General features: G+C 38.7%; 1 protein-coding gene across 11 annotated transcripts in view; it reads right to left on the reverse strand.

Moving 5' to 3' along the window:
- Positions 1 to 1,425: 1,425 nt before the first annotated feature.
- Positions 1,426 to 16,182, reverse strand: part of si:ch211-199g17.2 (uncharacterized) — a 63,947-nt gene continuing 49,190 nt past the window's right edge. For 6 of the 11 annotated variants that reach the window (XM_081700615.1, XM_081700610.1, XM_081700607.1 and 3 more), the window contains 18 exons: positions 15,438 to 15,527; positions 15,076 to 15,216; positions 14,748 to 14,969; positions 14,403 to 14,513; positions 14,208 to 14,273; positions 13,958 to 14,032; positions 13,733 to 13,866; positions 12,942 to 13,067; positions 12,778 to 12,835; positions 12,567 to 12,647; positions 12,408 to 12,479; positions 10,502 to 12,288; positions 10,082 to 10,151; positions 7,963 to 9,939; positions 2,614 to 2,795; positions 2,235 to 2,464; positions 1,858 to 1,989; positions 1,426 to 1,744 (listed from right to left, as the gene is read on the reverse strand). In XM_081700615.1, coding sequence (XP_081556741.1) covers positions 10,116 to 10,151; positions 10,502 to 12,288; positions 12,408 to 12,479; positions 12,567 to 12,647; positions 12,778 to 12,835; positions 12,942 to 13,067; positions 13,733 to 13,866; positions 13,958 to 14,032; positions 14,208 to 14,273; positions 14,403 to 14,513; positions 14,748 to 14,969; positions 15,076 to 15,216; positions 15,438 to 15,527 — 2,999 coding nt within the window. In that variant the 3' untranslated portion in view covers positions 1,426 to 1,744; positions 1,858 to 1,989; positions 2,235 to 2,464; ... (1 more) ...; positions 7,963 to 9,939; positions 10,082 to 10,115. Of the gene's footprint in view, positions 1,745 to 1,857; positions 1,990 to 2,234; positions 2,465 to 2,613; positions 2,796 to 5,613; positions 5,687 to 5,731; positions 5,800 to 7,962; positions 9,940 to 10,081; positions 10,152 to 10,501; positions 12,289 to 12,407; positions 12,480 to 12,566; positions 12,648 to 12,777; positions 12,836 to 12,941; positions 13,068 to 13,732; positions 13,867 to 13,957; positions 14,033 to 14,207; positions 14,274 to 14,402; positions 14,514 to 14,747; positions 14,970 to 15,075; positions 15,217 to 15,437; positions 15,528 to 16,182 lie in introns of all 11 variants that reach the window. The other 5 variants (XM_081700576.1, XM_081700581.1, XM_035529161.2 and 2 more) reach the window with 5 other exon arrangements.

A 16,182-nucleotide genomic window follows, 5' to 3' on the forward strand; every position in this document is an offset into this window, starting at 1 on the left:
TTGAAATCACCAACAAAAATGGCTCCTACTACTAGAGTAACTAGATTAGAAAGGAAATCTGCAAATTCCTTAATAAATGCTGAGTAGGGTCCTGGTGGCCTGCAGATGCCAATTACTGGAAGAGGCTGGATGGTCCTCTTATCGCTGGCTACATCACTTATGCGAGTAAAAATCATTTCAAAGGCTTTCTGGTTCATGCCAAATGTGTCAATATAAACTGCAATGTCGCCTCCACGGCCAGTTAGACTAGGGCGGTGTGCATAGCTGTAACCAGAAGGACACGCTGCGTTTAAAGCTATGTACTCATTTGGCTTGATCCAGCTTTCTGTTAGGAAAAGGATATTACATCTATGATCTGTTAGGATTTCAGTTATCATGAGCATTTTAGATGTTAGGGATCTAACTTTTTAGTAAACCCAGCTTTAGATAAAAGGTGTAGGCAGTGTTCTGTGAATCAGTTACTTTAATACTAATTATGTTATTAAGAGCATACTAGAGCATTAGACATCGCCTTCGCTAACTGACACACCTCTACAATATTATTTTTAGTAATCTCTGTCTGACGAAGGCATATATCGTTAGCTCCTACGTGAATAACTATCTTAGAAAACCTATGCTTGCCTAAAACCTTAACATTACCTGCAACATCCGGCGCCCTGGCACCTGTTATACAGCTAACTGTTGCTGCTGGTGTCCCTAAAGGCCTGCTAATTTTACGTGTCGCAAAAATAAAGTCCCCCATAACTAGAGCACTTCTAGCGCTTGAGTCTTCTCACAGATAAAACTATCGCTAAAGACGAAGAATAAACATGCTGCAAAAACGCAAAATGTTAATGTTACTTATGTTTGTGGTAGTTCATTAGATGTAGTTTGTGATAAAGTAGTTTTCGATGTCTGATGGAACTTGCCGGTTTCCAGGTAGAATGTAGTTAAATCCAAGGAAAAGCATGATAAACAAAGCAGTAAGAGCTAGTATGGTGTTAACGCGAAACAGTTTCAAAAACAGGAAGTCTCCTTATGAAGGAAAGAGGTTCTTATGAACCTCTGTATTTTGATAGCAAGTATTGACCATGTGGCTATAAAACCATGTCAGTTATGGTATTAATCCACAAAATTAATTAATCGGATCTAGAAAGTTGCCAGCGCTATTAAAATATTAGATTTATAGTTGAATTAAACAAAGCGTTAATCACAATCATTTGCATGACGATTAATCTTGAACCAAAAACGTCACCAAGAGCTGTAGTTCTCTTTCCACAAACCCACCCAATAAAACTGTGCTTGATCATTTCTTATTGATAGCCACTGACTATAGGATCAATAGAATAGTACAACCAAATAACCTTTAATGTTTTGCTTTACTGCAATGCAGTTTAGAATTGAGATGTTACCCTTTTAAGAAGAACAGAACACACTGACAAGAGCAACTGGGTGAAGCTTTATTGACATGCTGGTCAAGGACTCACATCGAATATGTTTAAAATAAATAAACTGAGGCCAATTGTAGCACTTAAAAAAAAAAAAAAAAAGGATAAAAATGGGGCCACCCATGGAGAGGCATGACAAGGTCAGTGATTTCAATTCAAAAGTTTTATTCAAAGTAAAATAAATAAATAAAATTTAACTTGGGCAAGTTGGTGGCACTCTACACAAAGTTGGGCAGATGCTTGGGGCTGAGCGGGATGTATGTGGACAAGTCAGAGTCCTGCGCAGTCACACAGCTCATGATGTTCGCCCACCACAGCTGGGAGTTGGGGTCAAGGAAGGGGAGGAAGGGTTAAACCACAAGATGAGTAACAGCAAGGAAACTGTTAGGAAGGATTTCATAATGGCTTTAAAAAGACAAGGCGAGGGCACCTGGCATGCTGGACCTTGGCATTGTCCTCTGAGTCGCTGGAGATGATGATGCTCATAGTTGGGCTGAGCATGTCAGAGGTGAAAATGGACTCCGACTTGTCGCCCATGCCGTGCACAGGGGAGGACATAGGCCTGGCACAGGGTAAGATGAGCACGTCAACACACTGCACACTTGAGTGAACACACACAGCCCATCACCAAATTGTGATGGCACAGAGCCATCCAGCACTTATTACAACAGTTGTACCCACTATGCAGACCCACATACTAGACCAGTAGGTCTCGAGTCCAGTTCGAGGGTTGCCTTGCACTGAATTAGTGTGGAGTTTTAGAGTTAATGCCAACCATTAAAAAGTGCAATAAGAGGCAGGGAGTACCTAGCCCGGCTCTCTGCTTGGCAATCTTTGACCTCTTGAACCCGCCCTGCTGTGCCGGTTGTCCCACCTGGCTGTGCTGGGCAAGCTGGTTGCTGAAGGTGTCATTGAGGTTGGCAGTCATGCTGGCCCCACCCCCAGACCCACCCCCGCTGCCAAATAGGCTCTTGCTGCCATCAAACCCTGTGCACTGCCGACTGCAGAGCTCCATTTTCTGGAAGCAAGATTTCACACTACAGCAAGAGAGAGAAAGACAGAGAGACATGGGTGGGGGGCAAGTTACAGTACTACCATTTGGATTTCTAAATTAAGATGGTGTTCCTTCAAATTAAAAAAAAACAACAACTGTGACATGTACATTGGAAGGCCTGGAACAACTCACTGGGCACTTTGAGGGAACTGGAGGAGGTGGGTCATGGTGACAAATGGGTGCTTTAGGGTCTTCATCGGTGTGATCCGTTTGTCAGTGTCTAGCGTGAGCATCTTGTTCAGCAGGTCGATGAACTCCCGCCGGTCTGCCTTCTCCACCGAGACGTCTGCGCCTTCCAGACTGGTCGTATTGACCTGTGCGAGAGACCCACGGGTGAGTCATATTAAGCACCAGCAGAGGGCGCCGATCCACCTAAGACGCAGCAAGTTCTGCAAGTTACTATGCATTGCTCTGCCTTTCGCAGATGCCGTTCTTCAGAGCGACTCACGTGCGTTCCTCACTGACAGCACGAACGCTCTACTTGAATCTGCGGAAGCCGTTTCTCACATTCTTCAAATTCACATAACAGTAAAGCAATGCGTACAGTTATGCGCACAAAAGCCAAAATAATTTGCATCATGTCAAGACAGGTGAAAATGTACTTCCATGTCTCTTTGGACTTGATGCCATGCTCTGCCTCTTGCTCGGAAGGCTCAAACCATACATTCAGTCTCTTCCTTGCTAGCCATTATGGACAACCTCACAAACTGCATATTTAGAAGAACGGCCATTACCGTTAGCAACACTACGTCACTCTTTTCAAAAACAAGATTTACGTCTTCATCACAGTGAGAAGTATGAAAAAAAAAGTGCAAAAACCGACCCCAAATCAGTGAAATTCTACGGAGCTCCGTGAATCCAAGCCCAAGAAGCATGAAAAAGATTAGGCACAGCACAAAGGCCCGTGTGCTTCCTCATCATATTCAGAGGCTCCAGGACACAGGGGAGAGCCCAGAAACAGCTTGGTGACGGCCTCGCAGAATGGGAGTGATTTGTGGTGATTCAGCGGCAATTGCTTTAACACAAAGGGTTCTGAATTCATTCATGAAAATGTAAAAGGTTTAAATTGTATTTTGTTGAGTCCAGGTTTTTTTGTTGTTGTTCCTACACAGCACTTTACATTACACACCCACTATTCTAGTGTAACATGGAACTATATGCAAAATGCACCGACACTACAATGTTTTTCCATTAAGTAAATACAGAGTATCAATGCAGTTAAACACTGTTTCTCAGTAAACTACACTGTTAATTAACAGTATAGCTACAATGCAACAGCGGTTTTGTACAGACTTCCCCAATACTTATATTACTAAAGCCTGCAACTCGGAACATCCTAACTAATCTCAGACACTGACGATGGTTCGTCAGGTGCTTTGCTAAATAACAGCACTCATGACGCATTAAAATTAAACTACTTATAAATCACATAAATCAATCGTGCTCCAGTTAACTGTAATGCTTATCGTGATTTAATGTGTTGTTTTGCAGCTCTTAAATTATTTAATAATGCTATATGGACCGGTGTGAAGATTTCCACCAAATATCAATTCGCTACTTTACGGACTCTTCATTCCATGGCAACAAGGTGACAGGCAGGTGTAACATCATAGTATCCACCTTGTCCCCCTGTTGCACCTAGCGGGCCCACATTGGCAGACTCAAATCACTTGATAGCATCGAATATTCTTAAAGTACTAGTAGATTTATCAACATCACATTTCTTAGGACTAATACAACTACCTGCTTACCGATTTCAGCCGTCTACATGCATCTGTTCTTCAGAAATCCCACGCTGAATATTCCGTGCTTTTCTGGTAAATTTCCACAACAGTCATGCCTGTCCTTTTAAATGGCCTTTTTAAAACACGCTTCCAGTTGTGGGGTTTCAGAAATTAAATGAATGCTAAGCCTACACTAAAATAAAAATAATGCGCAGAATGGAATAAGACTAATGCTTGAATTAATAAAAATAATTACTGCATGTCCAGACACAACAGGAAATGCCCTAGACGTGCATATGTGTGATTATGCAAGAAGACATGTGTACGAGACGGTCAAACAGAGGTGACGGCTGAGATGGAAAAACACAAAAGCAGAAATGGCGCAAGGCGAGAAAACTATAAGTCTGTCTGTTGCAAAGTTATGCTTTAGATCTCACTCGCACTGCGTTGTCAAGTGACATCTCCAGAGCTCTGTATTAATAAAAGGCCACAAGGTAACGCACTGGTTCCTGTCTCTTCTTTCCTGCATCAACGGACACGACAATGTTCATTTCCTTCGTAAGCCAACACAAAATTCGCAAGCCTTTGGTTACCTCCAAATGCACGTTAATGATGTAAAAGTGCTCCTAAAAAGAGCATTAGCCCCCCTTCTCTTAGATTCTATGATTTCTATTAGCCATTGCAGCACCATTGTCTTGGAGTGACAGCAATTCTCACCAAAGTGTGAAGAGGGAAGGGGGGGGGGGGGTGTGTGAGAGGGGCTAGCATATTACTTCATAAGTGTTTCCAGGGCTTCAACAAATAGAGGAGGCTTAGATGAAAACGTAGCCCCCTCACTTGTCTTATTTAGTTATCCCACAGACGAATGACCCTCAGTAGAGACAGAAGAAAGTGGGCCATAACAATGCAATGTAGCACTTACATTTACAACGTATTCTCCAGTTCCACATATCCCTTGATCATAAACTGGATCTACAAGTAGTTGTACAGGCAATACACCATGCTTCTCTAGGTTTTCTATCAATAGCCTGCAAATTTCTACTTTCAGCATAGACCTCGGTATAGGAAGATCAAAATGGCCAACTAATGCCAGTAACATCTTTCTTACACCATAAAGTACAGGTGGACGTTGTGGACGGTGCCAAAGAAACGAAAATAATAAAACAGAGCTTCACTGCGTATCACATACCTTTCCTTATCAACAAAGCTACAAATTGGCATGTGCTCCTAATCTACCACATCTAAACATTGAAATCACCTGTAACCATGTTACCTGACTTGTCCACACTGACAGAAAGCAGAAATATAACAGCAGCGTCATAAATAAACTAAACAGTATCACTTATATATTGTCACAAGATGCCTTAAGTAATAACTCTCCAGCATGGCACGAATCAGCGCTACATACTTTCCCAGGGGATCTGCCTTTAAAGCAGCAGTCCCGCCTCCATTTCGGCCCACAAGGCTTCTTACTGGTTTACCTGTAACAGGGAAAAGCAACCAATATAAAACACAAATGTGCACACCTGGCATGTAACATTGGGTGAGAGAGAAGGCAGAAAATTGTTCAGCAGCAGGGGTGAGAAGGCTGTCCCTGTAATCGGATGAAGGGAGAACAGAGGGAAAATACTGGTTAATTTTGCTTATTTTTCATTAAAGAAAAAGGAGAAGATGCAGAAGGAGATGGAGCCTTAAGGAGCTTATTAATAGTGGAAAAAAGTGTTTTGGGCTTATGTCCAGGAACATTGATAACAGAATAAATAAAGCATGAACAGGCACTGTTTAGAGCCGACTTATAATTAAGCATATGGTCAAAATAGGCTTCTTTATGAACAGTGAGACCAGTTCTCTTATAGAGGCGCTCAAGGCGCCAACCTTTGGATAAACTATGTTGCCTGGAAGGCTATTTATTAATTTGTGTCAATAACTATATACTTTCAATTACAACATCTGTGTTATCTGTAATGACATTTAGACTAGCAGATTTTGTGCGTTTTTAGTGGTATGTCTTGCATTAGAAGATGATCAACAGATATTAAAGATAACTTTTAACCAGAATTATACTCATCAGATTCAAGCTCAAGTTCAAGAGGTTATATTGTCATTTCAGCTATATACAAGTACACAACAAAAACGAGACAATGTTCCTCCAGGACCATGGTGCAACATAAAAACAACAGTGCAACAGACAACATGCTACACAAGTGCAAACAGTCCAATATAGTGCAAAATGTCATTAAATAAACATTAAATAAACAATAATAAATACAGGACAGGGCAAATACAAAATGAGTAGCCAGTGCAATTTAGTACAGTACACAGTACTGGGCATATGTAAAGCGAGTTGTGCATAGCAATCAGTGACATGCTACCCTGAACATAGCAGTCACCGGTAGCAGCCAGAACAGTTCAGAGTACATTGCTGGTTTAGTACAGTACTCTAGCAGCAAGTAGGATAATGTGCAAGATTCCTTTCCATTTCACTTTTCAGAGAAAAAAAACAAGATCCTCCCTCTCAACATCACTAAAGCTTATGAATGTAGCACACAATGAGAACAGCAGATAGCTCAAACTGTGCAACAAAAATCCTTAACATGACATCATTTAAAAATAAAAACAGCCAAGAGTAAGCAGACTGGTCTTTTTTATCTTTCTGTTAGTGACTTACAATGTAGTTGCATCTATGAAGACCACCCATGATGTGAGTTTGGATGGTTGTCTTGTTCGTAATTGTAAATCTCTTTGGATAAAACTGTCAGCTAACGCCAAATTCCATTAATGTAAATGGGTCGAGGGAGGAAACATGAGAGGTTCACTCTTAACAGAATGAGCCTGCGTAATTCTGAAATTTCACCTACAACTTCTGTAGGACAATGAATGCATCATCACCAATTGTTCCGCTAAAGTGAACTGCTGTCCTAGTTTGATGAGCTATCTGTAGGAAACCTAGCTAGCTGCGTGATTCCATGGTAGCGTTAACGTAGCTAACCTACCTAATTTAGGACAGCTAACCTAACTTAAGGTAACTTACAGTGAATGTGGACAAAACGTTAAAGGCTGTAAAAGGTAAAGAGTTTTAGGATGAAAAAAAGAACAAGAAAAACTCTGCTCTTTGAAAGCTGACTAAACTGAATTAAATATACCTAGCTAGATAGCTAATGTTAGCTAGCTAATCATTAATTGCTCGATGTGTCACATATTTAAGTTGACTAGGTTGCAAGTCAACAAATAGAATAATTAACCTAGCTAGCCAGCGATTCTCACCTTTAGAGAATAGTGAATTAAATGTGAGAAAAAAGCTAGAAAAAAACCCTAAAGCACTTTAATTTACTTTCTTCCGTTTTGTAGCTAGCAGATATAGATGTAAGCTCCAATCACAACTGTTCGCGACAGTCTTTTTGCTTTATCGGCAGGAATGTGTTTGTAGAAGGTCAGTTCTTGATCATGCAGTGCACATTTAAAAATAAAGGTTTCTGTTTCTTTCCTATAAAACGAAATATTTGCAGAAAGTAATCTGACAAGACCCCATAAGGGTAGATGATTGGTGTACTCGTCTGTACCATCGTTGTCCTTCAAGTGATAATTTTGGGAAACTTAGGACTAGTGGAGAAATTAAAATTAACATGAAAGAACATGCAAAGCGGATGGAAAATGCGTATATTTTGAATTTATATAAGCAACCATTGTTTTGTTAAAATATTTGGAAAGCGTCGTATTCGCTGATGCAGGAAAGAAGAGACCGGAAACAGTGCGTTACCTTGTAGCCTTTTATTAATGCAGAGCTCTGGAGATGTCACTTCACATCACAGTGCGAGTGATATCCAAAACATAACTTCGCGACACACACATTTAGTTTCTCTCGTCCTGTGCCACTTCTGCTTAGTACTTTTCCATTTCAGCCCTCGCCTCCGTCTAACTGTCACGTACACGTCTTCTTGCACAATCGCACATATGCACATCCAAGGCGTTTCCTGTTATTCAGTAATTATGTCTGTACATACAGAAATTATTTTGTTAATTCAAGATTTAATCCTATTCTATTTTATAGATTATTCTCTATTTATTTAATCTTACCATTCACTCAGTTTATGCAATCCCACAACAAAAGGCAAATGAGTTTATATTAATGTTTACATTTGTAATATGTTTACTATATTGAGGTATATTCACACAAAAATGCAGCAAGACCACACTAAAACCGTTACACACACAAAAATGCAACTATGGCAGTTAGACTTTTATCACAGTGTATGTATAAGAGATATCCCTAATCTCTATGTGACACCTAAATTGTATTAAGTTATGCAGCATTTCATCTATGAATTTGGTATATACCTTCTTTAAAAGGTTGTCGTTGAGAACATGAAGAGGAACAACAGGATGCGTTCAGTCTTTGGGATAGGACAGATCAGTTTAAACCTGACATTGGAAGGGTATTACCAAGTGTATTAAGTAAAAACATACAACAAATTCTGTTACCATTATATTAATCTCACACATTTTTAAAAGAAGGGAACCTCAAACTTATTGTGGTCATTTATAAAAGGTGTAATGTCTGGAACTTCACCTCATCAAGAAATAAAGGTAATTTGGTCAAAATTGCTTGGTAAGTCACAAGTGTCCATTTATTTCAATATATAATTTCTTTGCTGTTTTGAACAAAAATGATAGAGGGACAGTGAGGAAACATTTGTAAAAACATTGGCCAGATGAGTACATCAATTACCCACCTGTTAACTGAAAGGTTTTTTTCCCCACTTTTTGTGTTTTTTGTGTAACTGGCTAGAATCATGAGATTGAGCTCATCAGACTAGATACATCCCAGTGCATGGTTCCCCACACAGAACTCATGAATAAAGCAATAAAACCATAGTAAAAGCAATATTAAACAAATGTTTGAATACTCTGACAGGTGTATCAACAGCTCTCAGATGCTTGGGGAGGGAATTTTAGTACTTTGTGCTATTGTAAATAAAACCTCTCCCTGCCTTTCAGCTTTTTAAGGTTCAGTGTTTAAAGGTTCACCAGCAAATTACTGTTTGATGTTCTTAGTTGTAGGACATCTCAGTGTTACTATGACAATGATGCAGGACCATGAAAACATTTTTTAAAAATACGTCTTTGATATTAATAATAAAAAAAATAATAATAAAATAAAAAAAGCAGCTCTAAATGCAAAATTTAAAAACAAACTCATCACTGACAGTTTGACTCTTTTCTGTGGATTGTGTTGTTGCATCAAAAGACATCTTAAAACATATTACAAAAACTGCCTTTAATGTATGTGTGGGGATACACTTCTGTAATTTGAGATTGAAAACACGTACAAGACAAGTTTTTTTTTATGTAAAGATCTATGAATTAAAACATCTGAAATAAGTCAGATCTTTACTGTCACATTGGGGAAAAAAAACCCCAAAACATCCATTTCCCAAAAGTACTAAATCACAAATGAAAGATTTCAGTCTGAAATATTGTACATTAACTCTGACAGTAAAACTACTTAAAAAAATATATACATAACAAAAGTAAGCCTGTTCTTATAAGACACAAGATGAAGGGTCATGTGTTTGGTCAAACAAATCCCAGATTCAGTTTCGTGCTGCAGAAATAAATGTAGCAAATTCCATTGAACTACAACAGCCGAAAATTTTTTAGATCAAGTAGGAAAGAATAATAAGGCTTCATGTTTATGATCCCCCATGGTGTAATATTTCCGTCTCCCATTCTTCTTCTGTTAAAAAAAAAAGGCAAAGAAGAAAAATAACCACTTACAGATAAACATGTTTAGGCCCTCAACACACACTTGGTCAAATGAATATTTTTTTTAAAAATAATAATTTAAATAATTATACAAACAAGATAGAAAGTCCAACCTTTATCATTGAATTCCTGCTTTTCTATAATCTCTCAAGATGGCTTTTGGAAATTTAAAAGGGACTGACTCTAAAATTTGAGGAGAGACATGAAAATACCTAACTTTTTGTATCATAGTTTTGGTACAGAGATATTATAACCAATATGGTGTCATCTACCATATTCCATCCATTTTGCTCCCATTTATGTGTGAAATTGTGCGTTATAACCAAAGAAGATTAAATCAAGAATAAGGACATATTCTGTATTTATATACATTTAAATGTAACAAACTGTGTACATGTCATTCACACACCTGTAGTACTCAAGTGGATCAAAGCTATACTGTGTAGCCTTCATTCAATATATTGAGTAAAAATTGCCCTTTGGTCGGCAATGTGCTATAGCTCAATGTACTTAAAAAAATTTTTTTTACTTACTTGTTGCCACCCAGATGGAGGGTAAAGAACCCCTTCATATCCATGTGCAGAAGCACTGGGAGGGACATTTTCATTAACTGGTACTGTCTGGTTAGGGTGAAATGCCTGATTGTAAGCATAGAAACGATAGTAGGCATCATCTATTTTTGAGTTCTGAAAGGATTGGTAAACTGGTGGAGTCTGATAAACTGGTACGGATGCATAAGCAGGGATAGATTGTGAAAACTCAGAAGGCATTGCATATTCTTGTATCGCAGGACTGATGCCTGGGGCAGCTGGGCCACATTCTGAAATCATAAAATTGGTATTAGCACCATTTTTCTGAATGGGGTATGACATGGTGGAGGTTGCAGATGGATTAAAGCCATTTTCTGTGCAAATATAGGCTGAGCTGTCCCAACCATTAGCAGAAATTTTCCAGTCAAAATCAGGATTTTGTTTGTTACTGGAGTTCTGCTGTGACAGCAAGCGATATTGCCCCTTCATGGCCACAGTTTCACCAGAGGAGTTAGCCAATATGCTTGTATTAAATGTAGCATGTGTTTCAGAGTTAAACTGCCGGTTTTCATAATTCCAGGCATTTTCATTTGATCTCTTTTTCACCAAGGGTCTCGTATCGGGCAGTCGAGCAATTTCCAACCCCTGTACCTCCACAGAAGGAGCACTTATGGTGCCAGTATTGTCAGGGTATTTTTTTTGCTGGGGTGTCGAGATGGAAGACAGTCCATGCCCTTGACTGTTTTCAACAACACTGTCCTCAGCTTTACATAAAGTTTTGCCCAAAAGCTCAGATGAAGTCTGGGAACAATGATCTAAACCTCTTGAGAAACTTGAAGGGTTTTTAGTGGCTGGGCTCGCAGTGCTATTTTCACGCAAAAATATACTAGGTTCCTTTGATGGCAACGGTACACAATGGGATGGCAGCAATTGATCTGAATTAACTGTACGCAAAATGGAAGCCTCTTTCTGGACTTGAGAAAGACTGTATGTGACATTGTCTGAGCCCCTGATTTTCTTTACTGGGAATTCTGAAGGAACACTGCTAATTTCTATGGAAGAGGACGGTTTCATATGGCTTGTTGTGAAGGAATAACATCGAAGGGTTTCTTTGTCAGTTTTTGTTACTGGGTTAATAAGGGATTTTGTGATAACTTGCTTTTCTTTGGGTGAGGTCACATCATTTATGGTAGAAGCCTTGGATTCTTCAGTTGTTTTCTGGAGCTTGGCTGCACTGAGTGTGCCTATAGGTCTAGTGTCTGATTTATAAACACTTGTATGGATATCTGCCATTTTGAGTTTAGGAGCTTTTGTTGTAGTCATTAGATTATGCATTTGTTCGTCAACCTTTTTGGAAGTGTAATGACCAGTTGATTCTTCAGCAAGGGTGATCTTTGACAGCCCTTGTGTGCTTTTGCTGTGGCTGGAAGATATATCCTGTTTAAGTTTGCCAGAGTGGAAGTCTGATATGTGAGCTGTCAATTGAGGGTCTGATAGATTAAGGTTATCTTTGGAAGAGAATAGGATTGAATTTACAGGTTTGGTTTTAGCCAGTGATTTGGTTTGTTCTGATTTCTGAGTGAGTTGGTTTGATTTTGTGGATTTGTAGCCAGGAAACAAGTCTTTGTTTCTGAGTCTAATAGCACTTTCTTCAACCACCTTTTGTTCGAACGTTACTCTTGACTGGATGTCACTTGAAATTTTGAGTCGTTTAACTAGTGGTGGAGACCAATTAAATAAATCTGGTTTAGTATCTTTGTGTTTTGAAGCCGTCCTTCGATCCTGTGAAACTACACACACAAGGAATAAAATAAAATGAAATTAAATAATATAAATAAACCAGGAGAAAAAGTCTGGAAATCACATGACAGTAAGAGATGTGCGATTAATTTTCTCATCTTATTCATACCAGGAAAATCAAGTAGCTCTTGTGAATGTTGTGCTGTCACTTCCGTTTCAACTTTCTCCTGTTTTACCAAATCTAGAAAAAGAAAAATATGATCAGACCTTCAAAACCACCCAGCTAGAATTCTGTTTTGTACCTATGCATGGCTTTTTTGGTGATCACCTATTCTGATCTTGGGTGAAATGCAGGTTTGGAGAGCACATAATTTCTGCTTCTTTCTGATTTTCTGTAACTGTATAATAGCTGAGAGAAATGGAAACAGAGTAAGAGTGAAAGAGAATATAGTTAAGAATGGCAAGCCTGAAGATGAAAAGCGTTATTCATATAATAGGATGTATACTTAAATGCCAATCACGTGTGTCAATGCAGTTACCTTTATCAAACGACATGTCTTTTATTACTTTTAAGTCAGCATATTTCATTTTCACCTCCTACAACAGACAAAACATCCAATAATAGTCTACAAATAAAGGCTTGGCTCCTCTAGTGAGTAGTGTGGTTCACTACTGCCGGCTAATGGAGTATTATGTGGTTTACCTGTAGCTGACCTGGTTCATCCTCATAGTATGTTTCCACGGTGTGAGCATACCACATGAGTTTCCGAGATTGAGTTCTAATATCAGAATCAAACCATTCCTCAAACAGCCAGGGGTACCGAGCTCTCTGAGTAACACAGAAAACATAAATCATGCAAATATAACACCAATTAAAGTAGTAAGACTGCATGTTTATACACAGGATATCGGACATCTCATACTGTGTACAATTACATTTGTGCTCATGCGAACGCAAGCATACAAAACATCACCACTGAATAGAACAAATACAAATCACCAGAACAAATACAAATGCTACATTTAACCAAATTCAGATTTTGAGTTGGAATAAAATGGTATAAAAAGCCAGCAGTTTTAGCGATATCCACTGTGAGTACATAGTGAAGAACATAATGGAACTGCAGTACCGGTGAAGAAACCTTGGCAGATGAAAAGAGCAGTGTGTAGGAGCAACACGCTACTCTGAGAACCCTGACTCGAAGACTGCATGCTTGGTGCAAAGGTTTGGATCATTGTGGTTTGGCTAGTTGGATAAAAACTAAAATACTATAATTCTGAATTATAGTATTATGCTTTAATTGTGTACTGGCTGATCTTTTTCACACATTTTAATTCATTTAAATATTCCAGTTGTATTATTTTTGTGTGTTATGTTGCACCAAGTGCACCAAGTGCCTTGCTCCTTGTACATCTGCCATAATTTGTTTGTTCGTCTTATTATTTTGTAATTTTGGTTATTCCAATTTAACTGACAACAAAAAGATAATTCACCAAGTAACTATTTCGGTGGCCACACTTCACTAGGTGGTTGATGATGAGGTCATGGTCGAGTTTGCTGGAGCAGGATACACAGAAGTAAAGTGGAGGCTGACCCTCACTTACACACTCAATCACTGAGCTCAGCCCTGTGACAAATGCAAACACAGTAACACATCAGAGAATGATAAAGAGGGAGGAAATGATCCACCTACAGAGAGTGTAAACTCTGATACTGACCAACCACAGCATCTGATGTTGCTCTCTTGCTGTTCACATATTCCTTCAGGTCAGTTGAGTGCTTGAAAACAATCACTATGCAAGTGACAAAACACATTATTTACCAATTAATTTATTAATTAATACCACAGACTCAAAGTGCCTTAAGAAAACAAGACATTTATAATAACTAAAAACATTTCAGGAAATCATTTTTTAAAATCTTGAATAATTTTGAAGCACTTTAACCATTGTGTTCTCTCTCTCTTACTTGTAGATTGATGAGAACTTAGAGTTTCCAGACTGTGAGGTCCAATGAAACATTTCTCATGAGAAACTAAGGCAAGGTAAACAAATCTTCAACATGATTTACTAGTATTGGCAAGCATGTTATGAACACACATTTTCTTCAAATGCTCAAATAGTTAAAAAAAAAACCAAAAAAAAAAAAAAACCATGCTGTTACCCTGGTCAGGTTTCTCCTGTTTGATTGTAGTTATGCAAGGAAAGGCATGTTCAGGTGCTGCAGGTTGCAACTCCCTGGCAGTATACTGAGCTTGTAAGGAATTTGCACAACCTGAAGTATAATCACATTACAAGCTGTTACAGTAACAAAAATTTTAGATGTCTAATAATCTTTAATGTGTAATTAGGGCTTTTGTTATGAGTGAACTTCTACAATTTAAAACATTAATGACAAGTCTTAATTAAAACAATAAAAGATATCTATTTTTTTTTAAATATTCCAAATTGCTACTTGCAATATGTTGCATGTGATAAGGCAAAGATTAACCTGATTGCTTACACTTACCAGACGTTTTCCTTTCTCTATGTGAATCAGGAGGGTGAAGCCCACATTCTTTGCCGTCAGACTTTGCTGTCAAACCTGTCTGTGCTATAAACTGGTGCAAGGTATATGGTGCCTCAGCCTGAGTGTCTGCTTCCTGAGGGTTCTCACTGGCCTGCAGCTCATCCATAGTGGGGATGCAGGCCATCTTGCTTTTTCTGAAGTTACACTGCATTCTATCCAAAGCTGGAAAACAGTCATCATAGACTCATCAGCTCAGGTCTAAATAAACTCCTAACAGAACAGAGTTATCATTTATCATTTTAGCTTGCTTCAGTTGTTGGAGTTCTACCTCTCTTTGGAACTTGGATGGTGTGAAGACTGCTTTGTTTTGTTTGGCTTGGACTGAGGCTGCAGCTTTGTTGGGGCTGATGTCCATGGACTTCTCTGTCAATCTCAACATGATTTTGTGGTACCCTTGCATCATAGATTTCTGGCACGAATATAAATATGTGATCTCTTACCTTAGGTGTCAATTTGTCAAACTTAACATATAACAGAATAAACATATATGAACATAAGCATATTGGATGAACATTCATTCTTTCACATGTGCTCTTTTTTTTGGGGGGGGGGGGGGGGTTCAAGGACTGGACAAGATGTAATGTGAAAATGTTGGTAAGTTACAGAGTGCAAGTGTGGTGGGAGACCTACCCATGTTTCTCTGATCCTGGACTGTATAACACGGTGCCAGGGAGTACAGGCTCTGCTCTCGTCCATACATCTGCTGTAGTAATTTTATTGCTGAAATTTGTAAGCACAAACAAATGCAGGAGAAAAAGGTTTAACTGTGAAAATCATTTTGGTTTATTTGCACTACCAGCCTGACACCCCAGTGGAAGTGTAACATTTATTTGTGTGCATACTTTATACAAGTGAATAAATAAATAAATAACAGAACACTTAAAAATATAATGGTTATTGGCACAGAGTAGCAGTATCTCCCTTATATAAACCACTTGTGAAAGAGATACCTTTTCTCATGTTCATTTCATAATGATCTGTACAAGCATGTGTACCCACCCACCCACCCACCCACATACATATGTCAACTTATCAAATTATTCATTTATGCGGCTTTACATATCAACCTTAATATTTGCGAGTTCACATATGCTTGGTTATTGTAGAACATTCAGAGAGTGGAACTAACCAAAACTGCTCATTAGTATGGTTGCAGGAACTCATTGTTATGCATGTGCCTATATGTCCCTTCTGGTGATGTTTTGAATGGTTCTGTAATGTTACTCTAAGAAATCTGACCAAAGAAATTTAGCATTTTCAGTATGTCAATCAGAATTCTGAAGAAGGGTCTACAGTATTATTAGTAAAATATTACTGTCCATGTACATGCTACCTTAGCCAGCTAACTTCCAATGGCAACTACAAGTGAGAGACA

The sequence above is a fragment of the Electrophorus electricus genome, chromosome 2 (assembly GCF_041902795.1).
Source record: "Electrophorus electricus isolate QZ-2024a chromosome 2, ASM4190279v1, whole genome shotgun sequence".
Classification (NCBI taxonomy): Eukaryota; Metazoa; Chordata; class Actinopteri; order Gymnotiformes; family Gymnotidae; genus Electrophorus; species Electrophorus electricus.